The sequence below is a fragment of the Epinephelus moara genome, chromosome 6 (genome assembly GCF_006386435.1).
Source record: "Epinephelus moara isolate mb chromosome 6, YSFRI_EMoa_1.0, whole genome shotgun sequence".
Lineage (NCBI taxonomy): Eukaryota > Metazoa > Chordata > Actinopteri > Perciformes > Serranidae > Epinephelus > Epinephelus moara.
Window position 1 is genome coordinate 38,175,349 of NC_065511.1, and position 21,620 is coordinate 38,196,968.

The window sequence follows — 21,620 nt, forward strand, 5'->3', positions numbered from 1 at the left end:
AAGTGTCATTCTGTCTTATGATAATATAAATTCTGTAATAGCGTGGAACTGCAATATTGTCTGAGATAGTTATCGTACCGTGAAAATCCCATGCCGTTGCAACCCTGGTACATTTTAGCCTACACGTAGAACCTAAGTTCTAGTTTTACCTTAAAACTATCTCAAATATATTATTCTTCAAAAAGATCTAGAATTAGAAACACTTACATCCATTAACTAATTTCAGGGCATCATAAAGAATGTGGTGATAGAGACGTGCTTGTTTTTCTTGAGAGGCCACTATGTTTGAATTGGTTTTTTTGTATTATATGTTGTATTTGTTGCATTTTAAATGTGTTTTGATTGGCTGCTACCTCGGCCAGGTCTCTCTTGAATAAGAGATTTTCAATCTCAATGGGACTTCCTGGTTAAAGAAAGGTTAAATATAGATTTAAAAAAATCTTTAAAATGAACTAGAGTAGAATATGACTTCTAATATATAAAACCATTCTACGATATGTTTGACTGTAGGTAGATAACCCAACAGCAACATAAAAAATAACACTAACACTGGGTCAAAACAGCCCATTGTCTTGGGTTTGATTGGTGATACAATGGTTTTCTTCCAATAGGTGTTGAGTAAAGTTAACCCAGTATGGTGTCTGTGCTACAGTGATCCAATCACTGATGGCTTTAAGTGTGTACAAACAAAGATTTAACGACACACTGTTCCTCAGACTGTTTTGCACTGCATTATTTATTATTTCTTGCAACGTCGGGATTCTGTAACATCAGCAATCAGAGTATTTAAGCTTATTCTCCTGTTACATTCATTGTAATTTGATAACTGCGTTCCTGATACTCCACATGCACGGGTGTCAAAATCCTCATGGTCCGTTAAAGAAGGGTTTTAGCAGGCAGCCTGATAAAATGTGAAAACGGCTCTTGTCTTCGTATAATGTGGTAAAGAGTGGAGATTTGTGCGCTTGGCGCTGGAAGCAGCTGAGACATCCAGCTGACAGATATTTGAAAGCGGCCTAATTTCTCCCAGATTCATGATGAGCTGAGTAGCATTAGATCATAGATGTGCAAACAGCAGAATGGGAGAATTAGACAGTCGCTGCTGTCAGCCATTATCCAGCGTAGTAAGAATTGACAGCGTTACGATTCTAACATCCATTAGAGCAATTAGCTGCGCCACACAGGTGCCCTGCATTTCAGTCTGTGAGACCTTTTATTAAAAGCCTCAAAATATTCTTAATTATCACACCCTTCCAAAGAAAAATTCTGTACACCAAATGTTATATAAGCAGCGGGACAGAATTAAATAGAGCGTAAACTTAATTTCATGTTGCCACAATTCATTCGATTCATATGGGCTTAATAGTATTGTTCATTTTCCTGCATATTTAGGGGTGAAGTGTTCATACCTGGTTATGTCTGGGGGGCATTAAGTCTGACTAATGAAATGACTCTATCCTCTGTGGCGTTTTAATCTATTCACTGCGAAAGTAATTGACAAGCCCACAGTATGTGCATTAGGATAGCTCCGGCACCAAAGGACAGCTGTCACTAAAGCAATTAAAATGACAAAGGTTAATTAATTCTCTCCAGTTTTTACCTGATATGAGACATTCACAATGAGTGAGTTTTCATTTCCAGAGGAGTAATAGTGTTTTGAGGAGAGTAATTTATTTGTGATTTAAAAAAAGAAAAAAAAAAAAACACCAGCCATTGTCTGATAGAGCCTTTAATATGTCAATACCTCACACAAAACTGTGCCCCAGGACAGCTTCAGCCCCAGATTTGAAATGAATTCTGCAGCAGGACATGATCTGAAATGACAATTGCTTGTTGTTTTTTAAAGTAAGATACCGATTATTTCCTCCGTAGCGGCGCAAACAAAATGTGATTTGTTTATAAATGAGGCTCGTGAGGACGTTTTACACTTTAAACATTTCATTTGAACAAATGTCTCTGAGTGGGGATAAAAAAAAAACGGAGCTCTACGTCTTCACTGCTGGTTGGGGGTCAAGCGGAAGAAAAACCAAGACGCAAATAATTACTATGCCAACCACCTCTGACACCACGAGAGCAGAACCCAAGAACTTTCTAATCCACCTAAATGTCAAAGCAACGTTCGCAGCCCTCCCTCCGTGTGAATCTCCACAGGCTGCCAAAAGGCCAGTGGTTAGTCATCTGTTTACTCCTGCAGCTGCTGGGTGTCATTGGGACTCTGAAGGAGAAATCCCATGATTCTCTCTGCCATTTCTGACAGCTCCCGCCCAGACCACATTAATCAGGGATTGTGGGCGAGCTAGGGGATAGACGGCAGGCATGAATGGCTCCGGCCCAGGACAACTGAACCGAGGGAGAAGATCTGGGCCCAAAGATAACTTAGGCGTCCACACACTGCTGGCTTGTAATGCTGTTCGTTTCATTCACACACACAGAGCTCGTTAAATTTCTTCGAGGAAACCGCTAGTTTTTCTTGTTGCCGGGTAAAATGGTGCTTTGAAATTAGCATAATTTAAGAAATGTTGGCTTTAAAGAGGAGTTAAATGAATCCAACCTCTTCCCACTTGTGCAAATTACTCTGTGAGAGAGATTTGCTGCGGGATTTAGGTTATTAGACATTTGAGATCGGCTCGAGTTTAATTTCCTAAATTTTAATTATAGAACTCTACAGTCTGCCTTCCCTCTGTTTAATTATTTGATTGAGCTGTATTAAAAGTAAAATCAGCGATCTGAAAGTTAGCAGAAGATTAGCTCGTAGTGCTAAAAGGCAAAACATCAAACTGGAACCTGCAGTCGCTCCCAAAAATGACTGACAGATGTTTTAATAAAGGGAATAATACTAGACTAAACAGCTAAATCTAAGATATTAATATTTCCAGATGCTGAAGACTGTTTTAAATCAGTAATATTCTTAATTACAGAAATAAAACAGAAATTAATATTAGATTTTCAAAACATAAAAGTGCAGATTTTTCCTTTTTTCACTCTATTAAACCTGCATTAATTGATGTGTTTGGCAACTTGGGGGCAGCGCAACAATCTGTAAACACCGACAGATCATGGTCTCAAAGAGCTGACATGGCAAATGTGTTAGCTTCCTCTTTATTTACACTTCCAGCAGACACAGAGAAACGTTTGTATTCCTTTAGAGCTGTGTTTCTGGCCACCTGGAGAATGGAAGTTGAATATTCACGCTCCTTTGCTTTCTACCAGCTCCTGAGGGGAATATCTGCCTCTTTAGCTGCTGAATGCTCCATTATGTTCACCAGCTAGTAGCTAACTTTGTCTGTCTGCTGTTTGGTACTGGGCTGGTAGCACACAGCCGCTTTATCAGCAGTGTTTTCTGTTTTTAAAAGAGCTGCCTGCTCATTTAGTTGCAGTTGGTCTTTTTAGGTGGCTGACATTTTGCTGCAGCTCCATCCACAGCGGCACATTATTTAGTTTTCGACACTAGGAAAGTAACACGCTACATAAAATAACCACAGCAGAAATGTCAGTTTGGTCGGACAGACCACCGTGTTAAAGTAAATATCTTTAAATGTTCCAGTTATGTCTGAATGTGACAACAGAAATAATTGTGATTTTAAATATCTCTGCAGTTCTGAAGAATTGCCGGTTGTCTACCTCAAAGCGTTAGTGTGACGCTACGATGATTCTGTCTGTAGGGTGTAGAAATTTCAGCAACGACTAAATCCAACCAAAGCCTGAGGCAGTGAATGTAGTTACTGCGCTCTACTGTGGGTCCCTGGAGAGTTATGATTCTTTTGAGCAGAGGGAACTGCAGAAAGCGCATTACAGATAATGGTGAATGTGAGAATGAGGATTGTCAACAAACAAATCACTGATAACTTGACCATGACTTCAGCAAAATCAGTGACAAAGATGATGATGTCAGAAAATCCTAATTTAGGTCAAACCTTATGAGGTGAATATTAAAGAAAATAACACCTCAAGGTTGCTTAAAAAAATCTCTGTTACTACTTTTGAAACACACATCTATAAATGAAACAAAATAAGAAATGAAATTTTTTTTTCATACTAAGATGCTAAAATTTGTAGTTGCTGCACGTTGCGGGCTGTTTTTGGGATTGTTGCTGCCTGAAATGCCTGACTTCCTGGCAGCATTTGTAAAAATTACAATGCATGTGATGTTTTTTAAGCGTTTTTTGCAATGTAAATGCTGGGCCAAGTGCAAGTTACAAAAATAGTTGCCATGCTCTCTCAGATTAGGAGCCTTTTCTTAGGAGCATTCTGTTTTTCCCACTGTAGTAGACTTATTGCCGACAATCTGCTGCTGTTTGATGTACGTCCATGTCCATGAGCTGCTCTCCTCCTGCTCTCTCTTCCCGGTTAGCACGGACTAACACAGCAGCAGCAGCAGCAGCAGCAGCTAACATCTGACACCAAACTTGCACAGACACTGAAACGGCTTGGCTCTGCCATTAAAGCTGTTAACAAACTTTGGGTAACGTTAGCCAGGTCGGAACACGTTCTCACCACAAACAAACTGCACCAGAGTTCGTTTGTAACCGGACTGAGACCACCTCTTCAAGAAGGTCTCCGTCCGGTTGTTTTGGTGCACACCTGAGTGTGATTGCAGTGTTCACACCTGCTCAAACTAACCGCACTTAGATGGCAAACGAACTTGAGTTTGATTGAACCGAACCAAACAGGGCAGATGTGAAAGCACTCTGAGGAGGGGGTGTACAAGTGATATGAGATTTTGCCCATTTTATTTTTTAGTTATTTCAAATTTGCAGTAAATTACAGGGGCTGGTGAAATTTGCTGTAATCGCAAAATCCTGTACAGGTGCTTCAGGTCATACAAAGGCAGAGTGCAGTAACTTCAAAGGGGTAGGTGAAATCTTTGATGGTTTGTAGACCTTAAAATTATAATAATTAATACCTATTTCATAAACACATCACCACTTTTCTACCTGTAACACATTTAGCTGGACACTCCAGAAACGTAGAAGCTATTTTCCTCAGTGTTGGTTACTGCAGTTAGCCTCTGTAAAGAAGTACAGATGTGGATTATTAATCGGGCTTTAGACAGTACACAACATGGTGCGTTGCATTTGCCCTCAGCCGACATTAGTCAGGGGACAGATCCATCTCTCAGTAGCGCTCACACCCAAACACTTTTGTGCCAGACTGTTTACACTTGTAAGATTATGTGCATAATGAGGCTGCATTGTCTCCGCAAAGTGCTGCTTTAGTTCTTTGAAGCTGAACAAACTGTCCCTGGCACATTTGGGTAGGGGTGGGGAGATATCAAAGTCATTTTATTGAGATGAAAGAACTGGCCCAAACAGCAATCTGAGACATTAGTCATTCCTTCTTCTCGGTGACAGAAACATGCTCTCAATTTACGAGTCAGGTGCTTCCAGTGATTTCTGCCAGCCTTGTTCCTCCACATCATAAATTCCTCTTTATGCTCACTCATCCCACAGGCAGGCCCCTATTCTTTGGCCTGCCTTGTCAGAAAATACACCCCATGTTGGCATATTGGATGTCGTCCAGGCTGCCATTAGCAGTTACTGTGTTGCGTATACCATAGCGTACCCTGTGAAAGAGCACTGAATTTAAATAGACAGCAGTGATTGCGCCCCTAGGTGCACATTTGTGCTTTTTTTTTTTTTTTTTTTTAAAACAGGTTTTCCATCGGCACTTTAATTCATTCTTTCTATGGTGTTGACTCTGCAGAGCTCCCACTTACACTGTGTTCATTTCCTCTAAATGCTTCACGTGGAGCCACTGGCTCCCAATTTATGTAATGAAGGTTTAATAGCCAATTGGAACATCCAATATCATTAACAGCTAGTCTCATCCAGATTTCCCCCCCCCCCTTTTTTTTTTTGGATAACCAGAGGTGCGAGCGTGTGATAGGTGGAATGTGTGATTAGCACCTGCTGTTTAATGTATGTCCTGTCTGCTCTAAGGCAACAAACCACACTGTACCACATCTCACATTTCAACACTGTTTGTTCTGTTTCAGCCTCTGTTAGATGAAATGATCACTTCCACGTCTCCTGCTTGTTCTGATATCTATTTTTTAAACACTTTGAAACACTTTTGACCTTGTTTTTTTTTTCTCTCATCATCTCACTCTTTTTTTTTTTAAATATAAATGATTACTCCAGTGCTTACAGATAGTTATTTTTGGATGCTGCGGGGGCACTGTGGTTCTGACACCTCTTACTACTGGCAGCTTGTCATGTTAGTGATCCAGGAGTTGAAATTTATTATACTGGACTTGTTGTAAGTCACATAAAGAAGAGCAGCGTGTAAATGTCTAAAATGGAAATGCAGGACTGAAAAACAGAAGCACAGTTATGTTTGAAAATGATCTGTATCTCTTTTGTTTTGTGTGTCTTCTAGTTTTATTTATTTATTTATTGCGACATTTACTTGCTTATGTTTGATTTGATCGGAGCCCTCCATTGGTGTCATTTACCACGGCCTTGAAACTGCTAACACATAACACAGAATTTAAATAGAAATACTTTTTTTTCTTTGTCTCCTGCGACTTAATGAAGATTATTTCTGACAGCTGCAATAACATGAAAATATAGATGGACGTTATTCAGTTGTTTACCACATTCGGTTCATGCATGGACATGGACGAGATTTCCAACAACAATATCAGAGAGGTATATTCACTCTAACAATCACACTGCAGAAAACAACACCACTCAAAATATGTTTGCTTTTTCCATTATGCCCTCTAATGCACACTGACAGATTCTTCTTATTTGCATTGACATTTACGTGTTTGCGATGATTACCAGAGACTGATTGGAAAAGACAGAAAGCATGATTGAGACGGAAATACACTATCAACATAAACAACTAAATTAGCAGGAGAAAACATTAATAAAATTGTTTTCTGGTCTTTGTGTGGAACCCACAATATTTACATAAATACAATCAGCATATTTTTACGGTTGGCTTGAGAATTTCCTTTCGATGTAAGCAGCTATGCATATAATATGAGTATTGCAAGCCTATAAATGCTTCCCTAAATGCTCCCATAATGACCTCGGGGTTGGTCTGTTCATTGGAGCAATATCAGTCTTGCGTCAAGGATATGTTAGCTGTAATAATGCCTGTCAACATCTCAAGTTTCAAGTGTCTTGAGTCCATATTTATTCAAATAATCTGACATCGCTCAGGACCCGACCGCCTGTCTCTGCGTCTTTTTTATTTTTTATTTTCGTCCTCGTCTGGTCACGTGCTCACCCGGTGGGGAGGTAGGGGGTGTCACTGTGGTAGTTGTAGTCTGGACACACCTTCTGCACCAGCTTGTAGTCGGTGCTGTAGAAGGTGATGAAGATGCAGATGACTTTGAAGGGCTTGGAGCACAGCCAGGACACGTGGCTCTGGGTCTGCTCCTGCGGGCAGCTCTGCGAGGGGTCGTGGGCACACAGTGAGTTCCTGGTGCCCTTCTCCACCTTCTCATACTCAACCCTGCAGTTGAACAGCTTGGTGTCCTTGGTCTCCAGTGCCGTCTGCTGCTGCTGCTGGTGGTGATGGTGGTGGTACTGCTGGTGCTGCTGGTGGACCTGGAACTCCACAGCTTTGGTTGGTGGAACAAGTCCCACGGACACGTTGCCCTGACCGGTTGAGTTGTGGCGGAAGTAGACGCTGAATGTCCCGTTACCGTGATCCACGATTTTACCAGTGATGAGAAGGTTGAGCTTCACCGTCTTGATGTTGGAATGGAAGTCGCCCCAACCAAACATCTTCTTGAACTTGCCGGTTTTGACGATGGGTCTCCTTTTCGTTCTGGATCGAGGATCACGGGGGTTGGAAGCATTGTAAAGCCAGTTCCACTGCTCCTGTTTGGAGAATGAGTCCGCCTCGTCATAGTTCAGGTCCAGAGAGGTGAAGTTCTCTTTGCCATAGAGGGTCTGGGACAGCAGACGGCTGATGGAGACAGCCTTGCTGCTTTCAGTCCAGTAGGTCTTCACTTTGGATTTTGAGCTCTCTCTCAAGTCAGGATTTCCTGAACTTGGTGAATCAGCGCTGGCCACCTGGAAGAACAAACAAACAAACAAACACAAAGTCACCATTACTGAAAACTTGAATTACCACCTCATGTAGTTGCAGGTTGCAGTCACAGTTTATGTCCATGTCTGTCCTCACTCATATTTCGCCATGACCATAGACAATGCTTCACATATGGATGTTGCTGCAAAGAGGCTACATACTCTAAAACATGGATGCTTCACACACATCTTCAACCCAGCAGCACAGAAGATCTAAATTTTGTCATAATTGGCACATGAATTCTTGAGTTATGGCCAAAAACATGTTTTGTGAGGTCACAGTGACTTTAGCCTTATGTAACCCAGGTTGTTTTTTTTTTGGCTTTTTGCCTTTGTTAGATAGGAAAGTCTTAGGGTGCTTTCAGACCTAGAGTTGTCTTGCTTTGGTCTGAATCAGGGGCTAATGTTATTTTAAAGTTGTATAATTGCCTAGAGTTGGTTCGTGTTCTCACGGCAGCATTTACAAGTGGACCAGATCAAATGCCTTGTGTGAGAAAGCTGCTCTTGATTGGTCAGAATTTCCATGTGGGAAAAATCCAGGAAGTAAAGCAAACGTTGAAGAAGAGTACACTTGCAAGATAAATGTGACACTTTCTAATGTCACAATGGAGGGACAACTACGCAGGTTGATTTTAGCGCTGCTCATCGTGGACTATATTGCTGTCATTGTTCATTTTAGTCAAACCATACAGTTTGAAAACGAGGCGCGGCTCCAACTAGAAAACAATGTTTTGATGCATTGGATGTGCTGAATGTGCATATTAAGGCAGTACAGGAGGAGGTGCACATTAATAATCCTCCAGGACTGTAACATGCTCATGTTTAACCCAAACAATGTGTCATGTGACTGCAGTTGGTTCAGATCCAGATCGGAACGTGTTCTCACCACAAACGAGTTCGTTTGTAACCTTCTTAAAGACTAACCACCTCTTCAAGAAGGTCTCAGTCTGGTTGTTTTGGTGCACACCCGAGTGCGATTGCTATTCACTGCACTAAGGGGGCAAACAAATTTGAGATCTATTGAACCGAACCAAACAGGGCAGGTGTGAAAGCACCCTTAGCGTAAGATGGGGAGAGAAAGGGGATGACATACAAGAAAGGGCCACAGGCTTGAGTTGAACCTGCAGGTTTTGCGGCAAGGACATTGTCTTCGTATATGGGGCGCCTACCCACTAAGCCACTGGATAGCCCGTAACTTTTTTGCAGACCTGTCCAATGTCGATGTTCTGTCCGGTGTTACTGTTGGGATGACACACCCTGAGCAGTTCTTTGGTTGAAATCTGTTGACATGTTGACGGGACATCCTGCTAACTAACCAGTCACCTTTGCACCAGTAAGAAAACACCAACAAGCTTCATCCATTCACCAGCATGTCAGCACCTCTGACAAATGGTGTTAATGCTGTGACCAACTCTCACAGCGTGTGAAGCATCTCGTGCATGTTCGTCCTAATCAAGATTAAGGGTATTCCTGCCATACATCGAGATGAATGAAGAGCTTCTCGGGTGCAGACGTGATGCAACAGCAGACTATTACCTGCTGAATGTGGCCTGAATGGATGATTGATGATTCATTCTGTGTCTCTCCTCTAACAATCACACAGATGAGAGAGCGAAGACTCCCCGTGCACCCTGCTGAGGCCCGTGACAGTGATGTCCAAACCCCGGCCGAGGAACGTGACAGCAGATCTATCTGGTCGAAGCGTTTACATTTTGTACCTTCACCCCGCGATCGATACTCTGAAAATAAGGTCCTCTCTCATTCAGAAAGTTCACTGAATGACATTGTTGTAGTGTAGTCCAGACAAACTGTGTGTGGACTGGAGTTCTCACTTAGTGAAGTGGTGCAGGAGTTTTGATCTCTCTCTGAAGTATGCGTTCATTTTATGCGCTTGGCTTCAGAGTGCAGGAGTTTGAAAAGATGGCCTCCAGTTGTTTTTGAAGAGGCCTCGATGATGAATGACCTGATGCGAATGAACCGATGGGACTGTGGCTTAGAAACTGTAACATCTCTGTCCCTCTCCAAACAGACAAACACAACCTGAGCGTGTTTAAAATGCAACATTATACATGGAGTCTAATCAAAGCCTCTCAAACCCAGAGAACTTTTAGAGGTAGTCCAATCTGTGCAGCTGGATGGTTTTATAAAAGAAAAAAGAAAGCAGCAGGACCTTCAGTGCAGAGTGATTGTCGTGACGAGGTGAAGAGAAATATGAATTTCAGCACTTTCCCTGCGCAGTGGGGCAGTTAAACCGTATTAATGAACACCTCCTTTTGTCTTCCATTGCTGGAAACAAAAGTCTGTCATGTTGGCCTCACTGGTGATGTATTGTAAAAAGATAAAGGACTGTGAGGATGAGGGAGGCTTCCTGTTCAGGATTTATTGGCTCCATTATAGTCAAACATAAAGCTCCTTAGGATGTAGAAGCTCAGTGAAACAGTTTCTTATAGACTATCAGCCATGCAGCTGTAAAGTCGATTATGACATTACAGGCTTTATTCTTAGGTTTAATGGTGTTTCAGGTTTCAGCTTGTTTCAGTTGTTTATGTTCGTTTTATGTGAAAATGGTACAAATAACGGCATTTTTATGTAATGGTTGCTGACACAACATAACATCAGAATTTTATTTACATTGTGTGTTGTAGGTCAGAAATTATGTAAAAGATAATCTACGCAGGATTTTAGTAAAAAACAACCTCTTAATTATGACCTACTCTCAGTGTGTGGTGGTGTATTATTCTGCAGAGACTCTGTCCTCTGCCTGCACTTTCTTATTTTCCTCTTATTTTATGGGCGTCTATCTCAGGTGAGGTCAGGACTTAATGAAAAGGTAGCGACCAGGCACCAGACCGTAAGCAGCAGGCTTTCGAGAGACAGAGTGCCATAAAGACGCAAATACATCAAGGCGAAACGTCAATCTGGCAGATTATGAGATAGTTGGCCCATAGGTGCAGATATGCAAAGGGCCCATCACCTCTTTAACATAGAGGCAAGACACACAGACTTTTTGGTTTTGCCTCATTTTTTGTAGTTTTTTTAGCGTTATTCTTTAGTCGTTATGAATCTTTTTGTGGCTTTGTGTCTCTTTGAGGTACATTTGAATCTTTTTTGTCGTCTGTGTCTCTTTGTGGTTGTTTTGCCTGTTTTTATAGTTATTTTGCAGTTCCATTGCATCTTTTTATGGTCTTTTTGTGTTTCTCTGTGGTAATTTTGAGTCTCTTCCCGGTTGGTAATTTGAGGGCCAGGGGGCCCCGACACTTTGGGCCTTCTTGGCCCATTCAGTAATCCATACATGGGCAAGCGTGTTTACAAACAGTAACCAACAAATCTGCATAGTATACTTTTAACTTAAAGATACAGTTAGTACTTTTATAAAAATAACTTTTTGCCATATTTGCTGAAACTGTCGCTACGTCCACACAGAAGTATATGAGACAGATTAAAAAAAAATAAAAAATCAGGTTCCTCTTCCCGCTCTTTGTGCTTTTGATGGCGTTTGCTAGAATTTACTGCAGCCGAATAACCGATCAGTGAAGAAGAGTCCCCAACACCTCGGCCACACTGCCTGCGTGAACAGCTTGGCTGTAGCACAACTCAGCTGCGGCTCAACTAGAGATTTAGAGTCTCAACTCTTTTCTCAACAGGACGCACACAGACCAGCGTTGAGCGGAAAATTCGTCTCTTACTCTTGTGATAAAAAATGACCTGAAGCTTAATTCTAAGATTTTCTGTAAATATTTTTATAGTAGATTACAAACATAGCAACTTCTGATCAACTACCATCAGGCTAAAACAACTTTTGGTTAGTTCCCACCCACTTCCATCTAAAACTCTGCCCATTCAGAATACAGATACAGATAATTGAGTTGGTCAGACAGATAAAGACACAGGTAAAAGGTGTACTCGCTCAGCCCAGGAACATATTTTAGGGCACTGTTTAGCTGTGAAATGAGAGAGTTTGCTTTGGTTGGTTTGCAGGTCAAAACCTTTCTCATTTAACAGCGCAACAGTAAACTTAAAGGAGCAGTGTTTAAGATTTAGGGAGATTTAGTGGCGTCTAGGGGTGAAGATTGCAGATTGCAACCAGCTGAAACTTCTCCCGGTAAGATCTCTTCAGTGTTCATTGTTCAGGAGGTTTTTACCAGGAGCCGAATTACCCGCAGAGGTCTCTTCCTCTCCAAAACAAACAGATCCAGTGAATTGAACCAGTAAAACACTGAAAGAAGCAGCGTCATGTTAACAAAATCTGTGTTTTTTTTATGCTGCTTGCCGCGGAGAGGCTGCTAACTCCAGTGGCCAACGCGAAAATGCAAATGGCCCCATCTAGAGGGTTTGCTTTATCCGTACTGTAGAAATATGGAGCTGCAACATGGCGATCTCTCCGGATAAAGACCTGCTCCTTACATACTGTAAATAAAAACAGCTCATTCTAAGGTTACAAAAACACAAAGATTCTTATATTTAGGTGATTTTACAGTAAAGAAAACAATGATTAAATTATATTCTGGGCTGTTTGGATGTTTCAGCAAATATGACTAAAAGTTCTTTTTATAAAAAAATAACCAGCTGCAGCTTTAACCTCAGATTTTTATACACATTGTGCGTTGCAAGGTCCAAACTTATGTTGAGGAGGAGCTCGTGACCTTCTCTCCAAATACAGAGCAGGTCTTTGGTTAAATGGATTTCTAACACTTGATCCCTGGTGAGGTTTAACATGAATTCACTGGCAGTTATCATATGAATGACCTCTGACCCCTTATCCAGACTGTAAGCCCCATTAATTTTTCATGAATATTTCTATTCTGTAGTTGTGAAAAGACTGTGGTCTCTAATGATGAAATGAAATATCATTTTTCGTAGTGCAGTAATTACTGATGCTTCTCAGTAACTGGTTTTAGTCTCAATGGAGTCCTGAAACCAGATCAAGGGATATTAGGAAACTGCTTTGAGCTGGTTTAAGTGACTGTCAGGCTAATTAGTGACAGAGTGTATGTGTGTGTGTTTGTGTGTGGATACCTAATTTTTTAGGTGCAGATGTAGAGAGTGTTTTCTAAACAATTCAGATCGCAGCAGGTTTAAGGCTCAGATGGTTTTATCACTTTGTCAAGCAGGAAATTAGATTTCCTGCTGCAGTGTGTTTTGAAAAGCAACATTATTTTCTGCAACTTCATGTCATGAATAATTTTGTAAGAGGAGGTGTCACTTGATTTTTTACGAAGGGGATTTCTTCACTATTTTCTCCAAGATTATCTAAAGTGCGTGCCCAGTCATCATCAGACCGAAGTCACGGTTGTTGTTGTGGGGAAGTCGCTCTGTTGTTGCCAGCGTTATGTCTGGTCCCCAAACTGTGACATGCAATTAGCTTTCATCTAAAGCACCTGACAGTCTCTGGATTAGAGCACTCAGAGGCACATTCACAGAGACCCCACTTCACGGATTAGAGCCCAACCTGTAATCCAGCCCGGGGAGATTAGGCAGATCAGAGGCAGTCCTGACTAAAGCAACGTTTATATCCAGAACACCCCGACTGACTGCACCAACACTCGGAGGGCCAAGATTTACCTCTCGCCGGCTTCAAAAACATGCAAGCCTCGCACAAAGAGAGAGAGAGTGTGTGTGTGTGTGTGTGTGTGTGTGTGTGTGTGAGAGGGAGTGTGGGAGTGTGTGTTAGATGTATGAATGTGTCTGAAAGAGATACCGCAGAGAGAAAAGTGCTGCTGGATAAAGGACAGGAGAAAAACAAACATGGCAGCGTAAAGGTCAACAGTCACACTTTGATAACTCTGGGTTTAACAGATACTGGTTTTGTCAATATTTGGTTTTAAATATCAAACTATATCGTCCGCGGCTGAAAGTGAGATTTATTTTGCACTTAATTGACTCAAGTTTACTGTGATGTTTTTTATAAATGTGTTTTTGATTTCAGCAGTTGTCGTTAAAGCAGTGTTCCCCATCCTTTTTGATATGTGGCCCCTTAAAATGATGCAGTGTCATCTTTTGACTGTTTGTCACAGGCTGCGTTTGTCTAAATTCTGAGCATTTCTTCTTTTCTTTTTTATTATACATATCTTTTTTTGAACTGAATTTCATAGAAAAAGAAATTAAATTTTATTAAATAATTATACACAGCTTTCTCTGCCCACCCAACCCCTGCCCTTCACCAGCTACCTTCCACCCCCCTCAAAAATATATAGAATAAAATAAAATAAATTAATTCTAAAAAAAAACTAAAAAAAAATGGAAGCCTCACAGATGTTTAATTTAAATTATTTTTAGTGACCACAAAAGAGAAAAGTTTCCACAATTCCACAAAAAATAAAACGAAAATTAGAGAAAAATGTGGGGGATTAAATGAAGAATATAAATGAATGAAGAAAAGACATTTTTTTCTTTTCAATTCCATTAATCAACCAGACTCTTCAGAGGAATTTCATGACCCTTGTAAACTCTGTCCCAAAGCACTGTTGCAATGGTTTTGCATGTTTTAGCCCCTTCAGTACAAACCATGAATATTTTGCAAAATGTTTATCTGTAAAGTCAGACAAATTAAATCTGTGCACTGCACTCTAAAGTTTAAAAAAAGTGATTCGAATTAGATCTGCATCAGGCATTACATATAACTTAAACAATTGAATCTTTGAGTTTTAGACTGTGGAAACAGAACAACTAACGACCATTTTCATGCATTTTATAGACCGGACAGTGAGTCTATTAATCCAGTAAATGATCTGCAGATTAATCATTAAAAAAAAATGGTAGTTGTAGCCCTAATGTAGACATAAATGCACCCATCAATCATTGTGATCTGCATGATTAAACGTCAGTGTACTGTCAGAGTTGACCAATCAGAGCAGAGCTGGATAACACTGTGTGACACTCCCCAAGGGAACAACGAACTGTACGGCAATATTTACCATAAAATGAAAGACAGTGTAAAAGCACCTTGTGATTTCTGATTTTGATAAGTTCTAGATGAACTTCTTTATGAAAATCAACAAAAAACACGTTAAATGTGCCTTATCACAAAATACTGTGAAAATTAATTGCAATTATAAATAACACAAGAAGGAAACATCATAGAAACTCATTTACAGAGAGAAAGGAAAGAACATAAAGAAGAATAGAAAAAGTAAACACCTGCAGTGAGTCAGGATTCATATTAATGCCCACAAGAATTTAGAGACTATTATATTTACTCCTGGAAATGACTCTGTTGATATTCTGTATTTTGTTCATGGTCAACGAACCACATGGAAAGACAAACCAGCTAACCAACAATAAACTGATCCGACATTCATTCATTCATTTTTACCCAGGCGCCATGCCGTCTTTGGCCCATCCCACAAAACACTGTGATGCCATAACCATCCTTTGGTCTTGCGTGTACAACACAAAACAAACTTAAAGGAAAAACACAAAAAATATAGATAAAAACAAAACAAAAAACAACATCCCAAATAAACTGCTCACACTACGAAACATTCACAGATGATCTCCATAAAGAGCTCTGTCTTCTCTCCCAGGCTCCAGATAACTTTCTAATTTGTATGTTTCAGATGTGACGTGATAGCTCCCTCAGTCTTTTTTGAATCTTAAACATTTACAAAATCCATATCGATTTTTATTGTTCGGAACAAAGCACGGCAAAATTCACAATAAAAACGTGGTAGAAAACAAAATGCAACTCCATCTAACAAATACTGTGTGAATTAAAGTCTGATATCTTCTTCCTCTGTGCCATTGAGCTCCGTTATTGTCCAAAAACACATCAATGAGCTGCTGCACTGTAACACACACAAACACTGTATTTATTTTGACCTAATCACACACACACACACACACGACGTCCTGCTGGCACAAATACTCACTATGACGCCAAATGTGGATTAATCCGCTGCTGAAAATAGTCCCAAACAAATGCTCTATTTCCTCCTGTTTGAGTGACGTTCACTGAAAACTACAGTGCCCAGCCTATTTTTTTAATATAACTGAGCCTAAAAAAAAGAAACTAAATATTTGTGACCCACTTTTAAAGATTTATGTCTGTAGTAGGAATCAGCGGGCTTCAGGCTGAGTGCCAGAGACTAAGTAAGGAAATTAGGAAGGGTTGTGAGACGTACTAACACGTTGGTTTTCGTCATTTCTTGAGATTTGTTGACAATTTGAAAAATATAGAATTTTGTCAGCATTCTTTAAAAACTGATCAAACAAGTTTCAGGTGTTTGCGAATAGATTATATGAACATCTGAAAATCTAAAACTGTAAAACCAGCGTTAGAAAACTGTCACCAAGAATATCACGTTTAGAATGAGCTAAACTGTGCAGACACACAGGTAACATTCTTTGAAAGACCTGCTGATTCTGAAAAGTAAAATTCTTGACGAGTCAAAATTTTAGCTCAAATTTAAAAACCTTTAAAAACCAATTTTTTCCTTCTACTATCAGCAAGCGGGTCTCACATGAACACACTATTTTCTTCCAATGTTTGAACAGTTCACGAGAGATGTCCTGTGTTTTTTCTAGCTCTTCTGACGGGGGTTTTGTGGGCGGAGCTCAGCTGGAAAACGTGATGTCAGTTGTTGGGTTGTTCACTCACGTTGCACCGTCCTGACGTAGCAGATCTGTGGAGCTTTAGATTGTTAGATTCTTATAATAATATAAGCTGAGATTTATTTTTCATAAACCTTGAAATGAGGACATTTTATCTGAGAGGGACGAATGTAAGCTGAGATTTATTTTCGTAAGGACGTATCCGTTTTTTCTCTGTTCATTATTTTGCATCTACATAATTAAATGTTACCTATAGTTGTATATTCTTTACTTATTTATTTTGCTCTTTACGTTAAATTTGGAACTATTTAATATCACACACCTTACATGCAAGTACTTAGAGTTATGATTGATTAGAGTTTGGCAGAGTGATTTTTATAAGATGGGAGATGCCGCTATTCGATGTTCAGTTGTCCTACGCTCTTTTTCGGACATTAAAGTGGATTAAGTCACCCCCTCTGTGCTCTAACTCCACCCACAGCCCTTTGTTGAACTAGTGAGTTTTTGGGTAAGACATGAGAGAGAAACCTGCCTTATAATATGCACATTTAGGTATATTTATTAATTGAAATGGGGAAATAATTGAGACATGAAACCAAGTTTTCAGGGGCTTTAAAGCAATCAGTTGTTGTAAGCGTTAAAGGAGTATTTCAGAGATATCTTGATTATTAGTGTCCGTAGTATCCTTCTACCTCTTAAGATCCGACCTTTCAGGTAAAATTCCTTCAAACTCCGCTCGTAGAGTTCGTAACGCAGTGGAATGCCCCTTTTCACACAAAAGCCGCAGTGTAAAAAATTCAATTTGCAGTATATATGAAATACAGTATTTTCATTCAAAGACACTGAAACGTATCTCCCAATCATATTTAGAGGCTTTCATTTCATGGCTCAGAGTTATTCCAACTTTTGGACCTGCAGTTTGTTATGCAGGAGTCTCCCAGCCCCCCAAAAACCCATTTAACTGTCTGTTAATATTATTCCCTGGTTCGGTGTATAAGGCAGAATCCCTCAACAAGATAACACAAACAGCATCGGTATGCAGAAGTCCTTTAGGAAACGACTCTCAAGATTGCCAGATGCAGCATATAGGCAGGCGGTTGGACAAACCTAAATGCTATCTACTCTTGGCGAGGCTGTGATAAGGCGCAGGCGTCCGCTCTTTGAAACAGGAAGATAAACAACCCCGGCTTCCCTCGGGAGCTCGGAGGATATTCTATGGGCTGGACCCCCGAGCAGCCAACAAATTCCACCTTTAATAGAACCATCGCAGGAGCCAGATGACTCGGCGGTGGGCTGTACACAAAACCTTGCAAGGAAGAATGAAAGTGTGTGTCAGTTTTCATTTACCTGAATGCTTCGGCTGCTGTGCGGTGGAGGATTTGTGAGTGCGACAGTTCTAGTTTAGCAGAGCAGCGGGCTGATAGCAGATTTGGGCTGCCACTTTGCGATCTTGATTGGATGGTGTGTGTTCAGCTGCAACGTTTAGAAATTAATAGACTTGTTGTCCTTTAATGTTTTTTTTGTGCGTGAATAGCACGCTGCAAAAAGTTGTTCAGATTTATTTACTTCCTTAAAATTGAAGCTATTAAAGCGATGCTCTTATCCAGAGAGGCTTAAAGCATGAGGAGCTATTAGGGGTTAGAGTTTGGCTCAAGGATATGGTGGCTGTTGTGGGATCAAACCTGTGACCTTTTGGGTATGAGATAGTCACTCTAACGTCTCGCTCCACCTCCCAGCAAAAGCATATTTTAATCTAATTTATGACCTTCAGATGCCATGAATCACAAGTACTTCTACTGCAACACTCGAGTTCAGGAAGAGAAACCAAATATATCGGAGTTTAAAAGAAATCTTCTTCTAGAAAGGAGGAGAGTTTAGAAGTCCTTAGTGTGTTGATGCCGTCTTTAGAGTATTTTCCAGCTGTGCTCTCGGGATATGATTGTCGTCATAGTCATTTACAGTGAATCTAACTTGTCTCGCCTTGTGAGGTCCCCGCGTAGTTGAGCTGATGGATCAACTAAGGGCATTTGACGCCCACTAAGAGTTTAGGTCTATACTCTCCCAGTGATATCAAAGTGTTACCTGAGGGGGGTCAGAGATGATGACAAATCACAAAGTGTGTCGAGACATCACAGGCAGCTGTGGATGGAGCCGAGTCCTATCACTGCAGCACCGCTTTGAGAGGCCAGGGCACAATTATTACCATGACTTCTGAGGAGGATAAATACTATATACGCGGACAGACTGCAGGATATTAGAGCAGGGGCAGTTTGAAGACGACGAAGAAGGAGGAGGAGGAGGTAGAAGGGGGAAGAGAGAGGGAGAGAGAGAGAGAGAGAGGGGAAAAAAAACTAGCCACCAGTTTTTCAACTTACCCAGAGGAAAAATGCATAATCATATTATTTCACACACGACTTGGTTCAAAGGCGGCCAAAATAAGTTTGTGAGGTTCCCATGGGTCTGTCAATCTGTTGAAGGAGCTGCAGGCGAAAGCTTAGGATGCACCGAGTACGAAACAATTATGATCATCCCATTAAAGCATAGCGAAGCAATTTGGCAGCCCAGTCTGGAAAAAAAACACTCCCATCAAGTGATGCTACGAGATCAGCCCGCACTACCATGATGCTATTAAACATACAGTATAACTCAGCGTACGTGGTGATTAATGTTTGTCTTTATATTGTGACAATAAGGGGATCCGTGTTAGTTAATGTTATTGCTCCTGAAATCGAAGAATCCTTGTTGTTCCTCCAAAGCAGGAAGGCTCCGTAAAGTTAAAAAAAAAAAAGGAGGAAGGGGGGGGTGAAATGATTAGTGCGCTTAGTCAGCTGTGAAATTGAGTTTATGGTTTTCAAGACGGTGAATTCAATTCGATAATGGGTATTAAGTTGTAGAGAATAATTAATAGTAATTGACTTCTTTCCATCACTATGCAAATTAAACACAGATAACACCACGGGAGCTTTTTAAGGCCAGTCAAGTTTGTGGGGATTAAGTTTATGGAATTTTTGTTGGAGAGAGGAGTGGCTCCTGTTCTGCTTTGATTGCTTTGTTGACAGATTTATCAGTGGGTGAGGGGTTACTGTCTTTCCGAGGATTAAAGGAATTGGGTTGTCACAGACTGTCAAGGCATTGAGTTAGGAGCATTCTGGTATGTTTGTCATAATGGGCTCAGGCTGTTCTCCGCCGTACTGTCAAATATATTCTTATTGAAGTGTGTCTGTAAATGGGAGAGAGGAGGGGAAGATGCAAAGGAGGGATTGAATGGATAGTGCTGAGGGAGAAATATCCAGCGGGATTGTGTGCGGGTGGATTTGTCAAGATGCAGATTCGGATTTGGGAAGCTTGTGTTCACAGTGACATTTGTTAATTTGTGACGTTGATGTTAATGAGTCAAAGCATGGAGCAGTTTGAAATCAGGTTTGTAGAGGTGAGATGTGTCATCACAGGAGTCAGATTTATGGAAAACAGTTTAAAAACATGCCTTTAATCTGCTATGACACCAGTAAAATGAGCCTGAAATCAACAAAATGACATTTATCGTCATGATTTCCAGACTTTCACATTATTGGACTGCACCTGGTGTGATCTTGCAGCAATAAATTCTGACTTCTGTGAGGTTGTCCTTGCACTAACCTGAAACTCACTCATCAAAATTTCTGTTTGCGCACATTCCTCGATGTTCCTGCCACCGGACATTAATCACACAAATTGTAGAGATACAGAATGATCAGGAAATTCAAAAAAAGGTCAAATCAGAAAGACATTTAACTCACCAGAGAGATGACTGACAGCAGCAGAGCGGCAGCCCACAGACATGAGGTCTTCATGCCTCTTTGTTGAGCGTCCCCCCTCATGTCAAACTGTCCTTGATCTTCTCAGGCGCAAAACAATCTCCCTCTGACTGAGCCGGGATCAGCTGCCGAACTTGTAGGAGAAATACAGAGTGAGGAGAGGCGGTCCTGAGGCGGGAGAGCAGAGATGAATCTTCTCAGGCTCATTCAGGAGGGTCAGGTGTCTGCCGTTAAAACGCTTCAAGTGTCTACTGGGGTGATTTTCGATGCACGCTTTGGAGGCGCTGTGTCGAGAAGCGAGGTGTTTGTACATCTGAGTGTCAGTGTGGAGGGATGTTTTATATGGTGCGCTTTGAGGTTCAGAGAGAGGGAGAGAGAAAGAGTGGGGGGAGGGATGGAGAGACAAATAGAGTGAGTGAGGATGAGGGGAGGGAGAGAGGAGAAGGGGGGGGAGCAGAGAAGGAGGTTCACAATATGGACTTTTCAGAAGCAACTTTTCTTTTAACGTCGTCGGGGGCTGACATCTAGTGGCCGTCAGCTGCAGTGGCTTCTTTCACCTTAAACATCAGAGACATGAAGCTGCAACACTGAGCTCATGTTGAGCACGTGGCAACAACAGCTTTTAATTACAGCTTATCCTGATACGTGACCTCCAAATTAAAAGAATATTTAGTCCTCTTGTGTCTACATGTAGTTTAAAAACTGCACGTTTGTATTTAGTTGTCACACTGATGTGTTGCAGCTTTCAATAACAGCTTCTTGTCAACATTTATTATGAAGTGCTAATCACTGGTAATGTGCAGGAATAAGTAAGTTATTTAGGTTATTCAATGTTATTCTTTTTTAGATATTTTTTGTGGCTTTTTGCCTTTATCTGATAAGACAGTTATAGTATGAGGGGGGAGGACATGCAGCAAGGGGCTGTGGGCTGGAGTTGAACCCATGGCTGCTGCAGCAGGGACACATGGGGCGCCTGCTTTACCAAATGAGCTAGTGGGCGCTCTGGTTATTTACGTTTTTTATGGCAAATAACGAAGCTAATAGATTCTGAGTTAATGTCAAAATTAAGTTTGTTGGGGCACCTGGTGGCTTTGTGGGTAAAGCAGACATCTCATATATGAAGGCTTTAACGTTACCCCAGTGGCCACAGGTTTGATTCCAGCCTGCAGCCCTTTGCTGCTTGTCATCCCGCCTCTCTCGTCACACTAAGACTGTCCTGTCTAATAAA

At 41.0% G+C, this 21,620-nt stretch overlaps 1 protein-coding gene across 1 annotated transcript; it reads right to left on the bottom strand.

Moving 5' to 3' along the window:
* Positions 1-4,630: 4,630 nt before the first annotated feature.
* LOC126391664 (neurexophilin-1) lies at positions 4,631-20,697 on the bottom strand. Its single transcript, XM_050046559.1, has 2 exons — positions 20,375-20,697; positions 4,631-8,033 (listed from the first exon to the last, which is right to left on the bottom strand). The coding sequence occupies exons 1-2, from the start codon at positions 20,453-20,455 to the stop codon at positions 7,236-7,238; spliced, it is 879 nt and encodes a 292-aa protein (XP_049902516.1). The 5' UTR covers positions 20,456-20,697; the 3' UTR covers positions 4,631-7,235.
* Positions 20,698-21,620: the final 923 nt, after the last annotated feature.

What these genes read in the sequence shown, in the direction of transcription:
- LOC126391664 (XM_050046559.1), bottom strand. Translation starts at nt 20,455, where the DNA reads ATGAGGGGGGACGCTCAACAAAGAGGCATGAAGACCTCATGTCTGTGG. An exon ending in TGCTGTCAGTCATCTCTCTG is followed by an intron (nt 8,034 to 20,374) that starts GTGAGTTAAATG and finishes TTGTTCTTCCAG; the next exon opens with GTGGCCAGCGCTGATTCACC.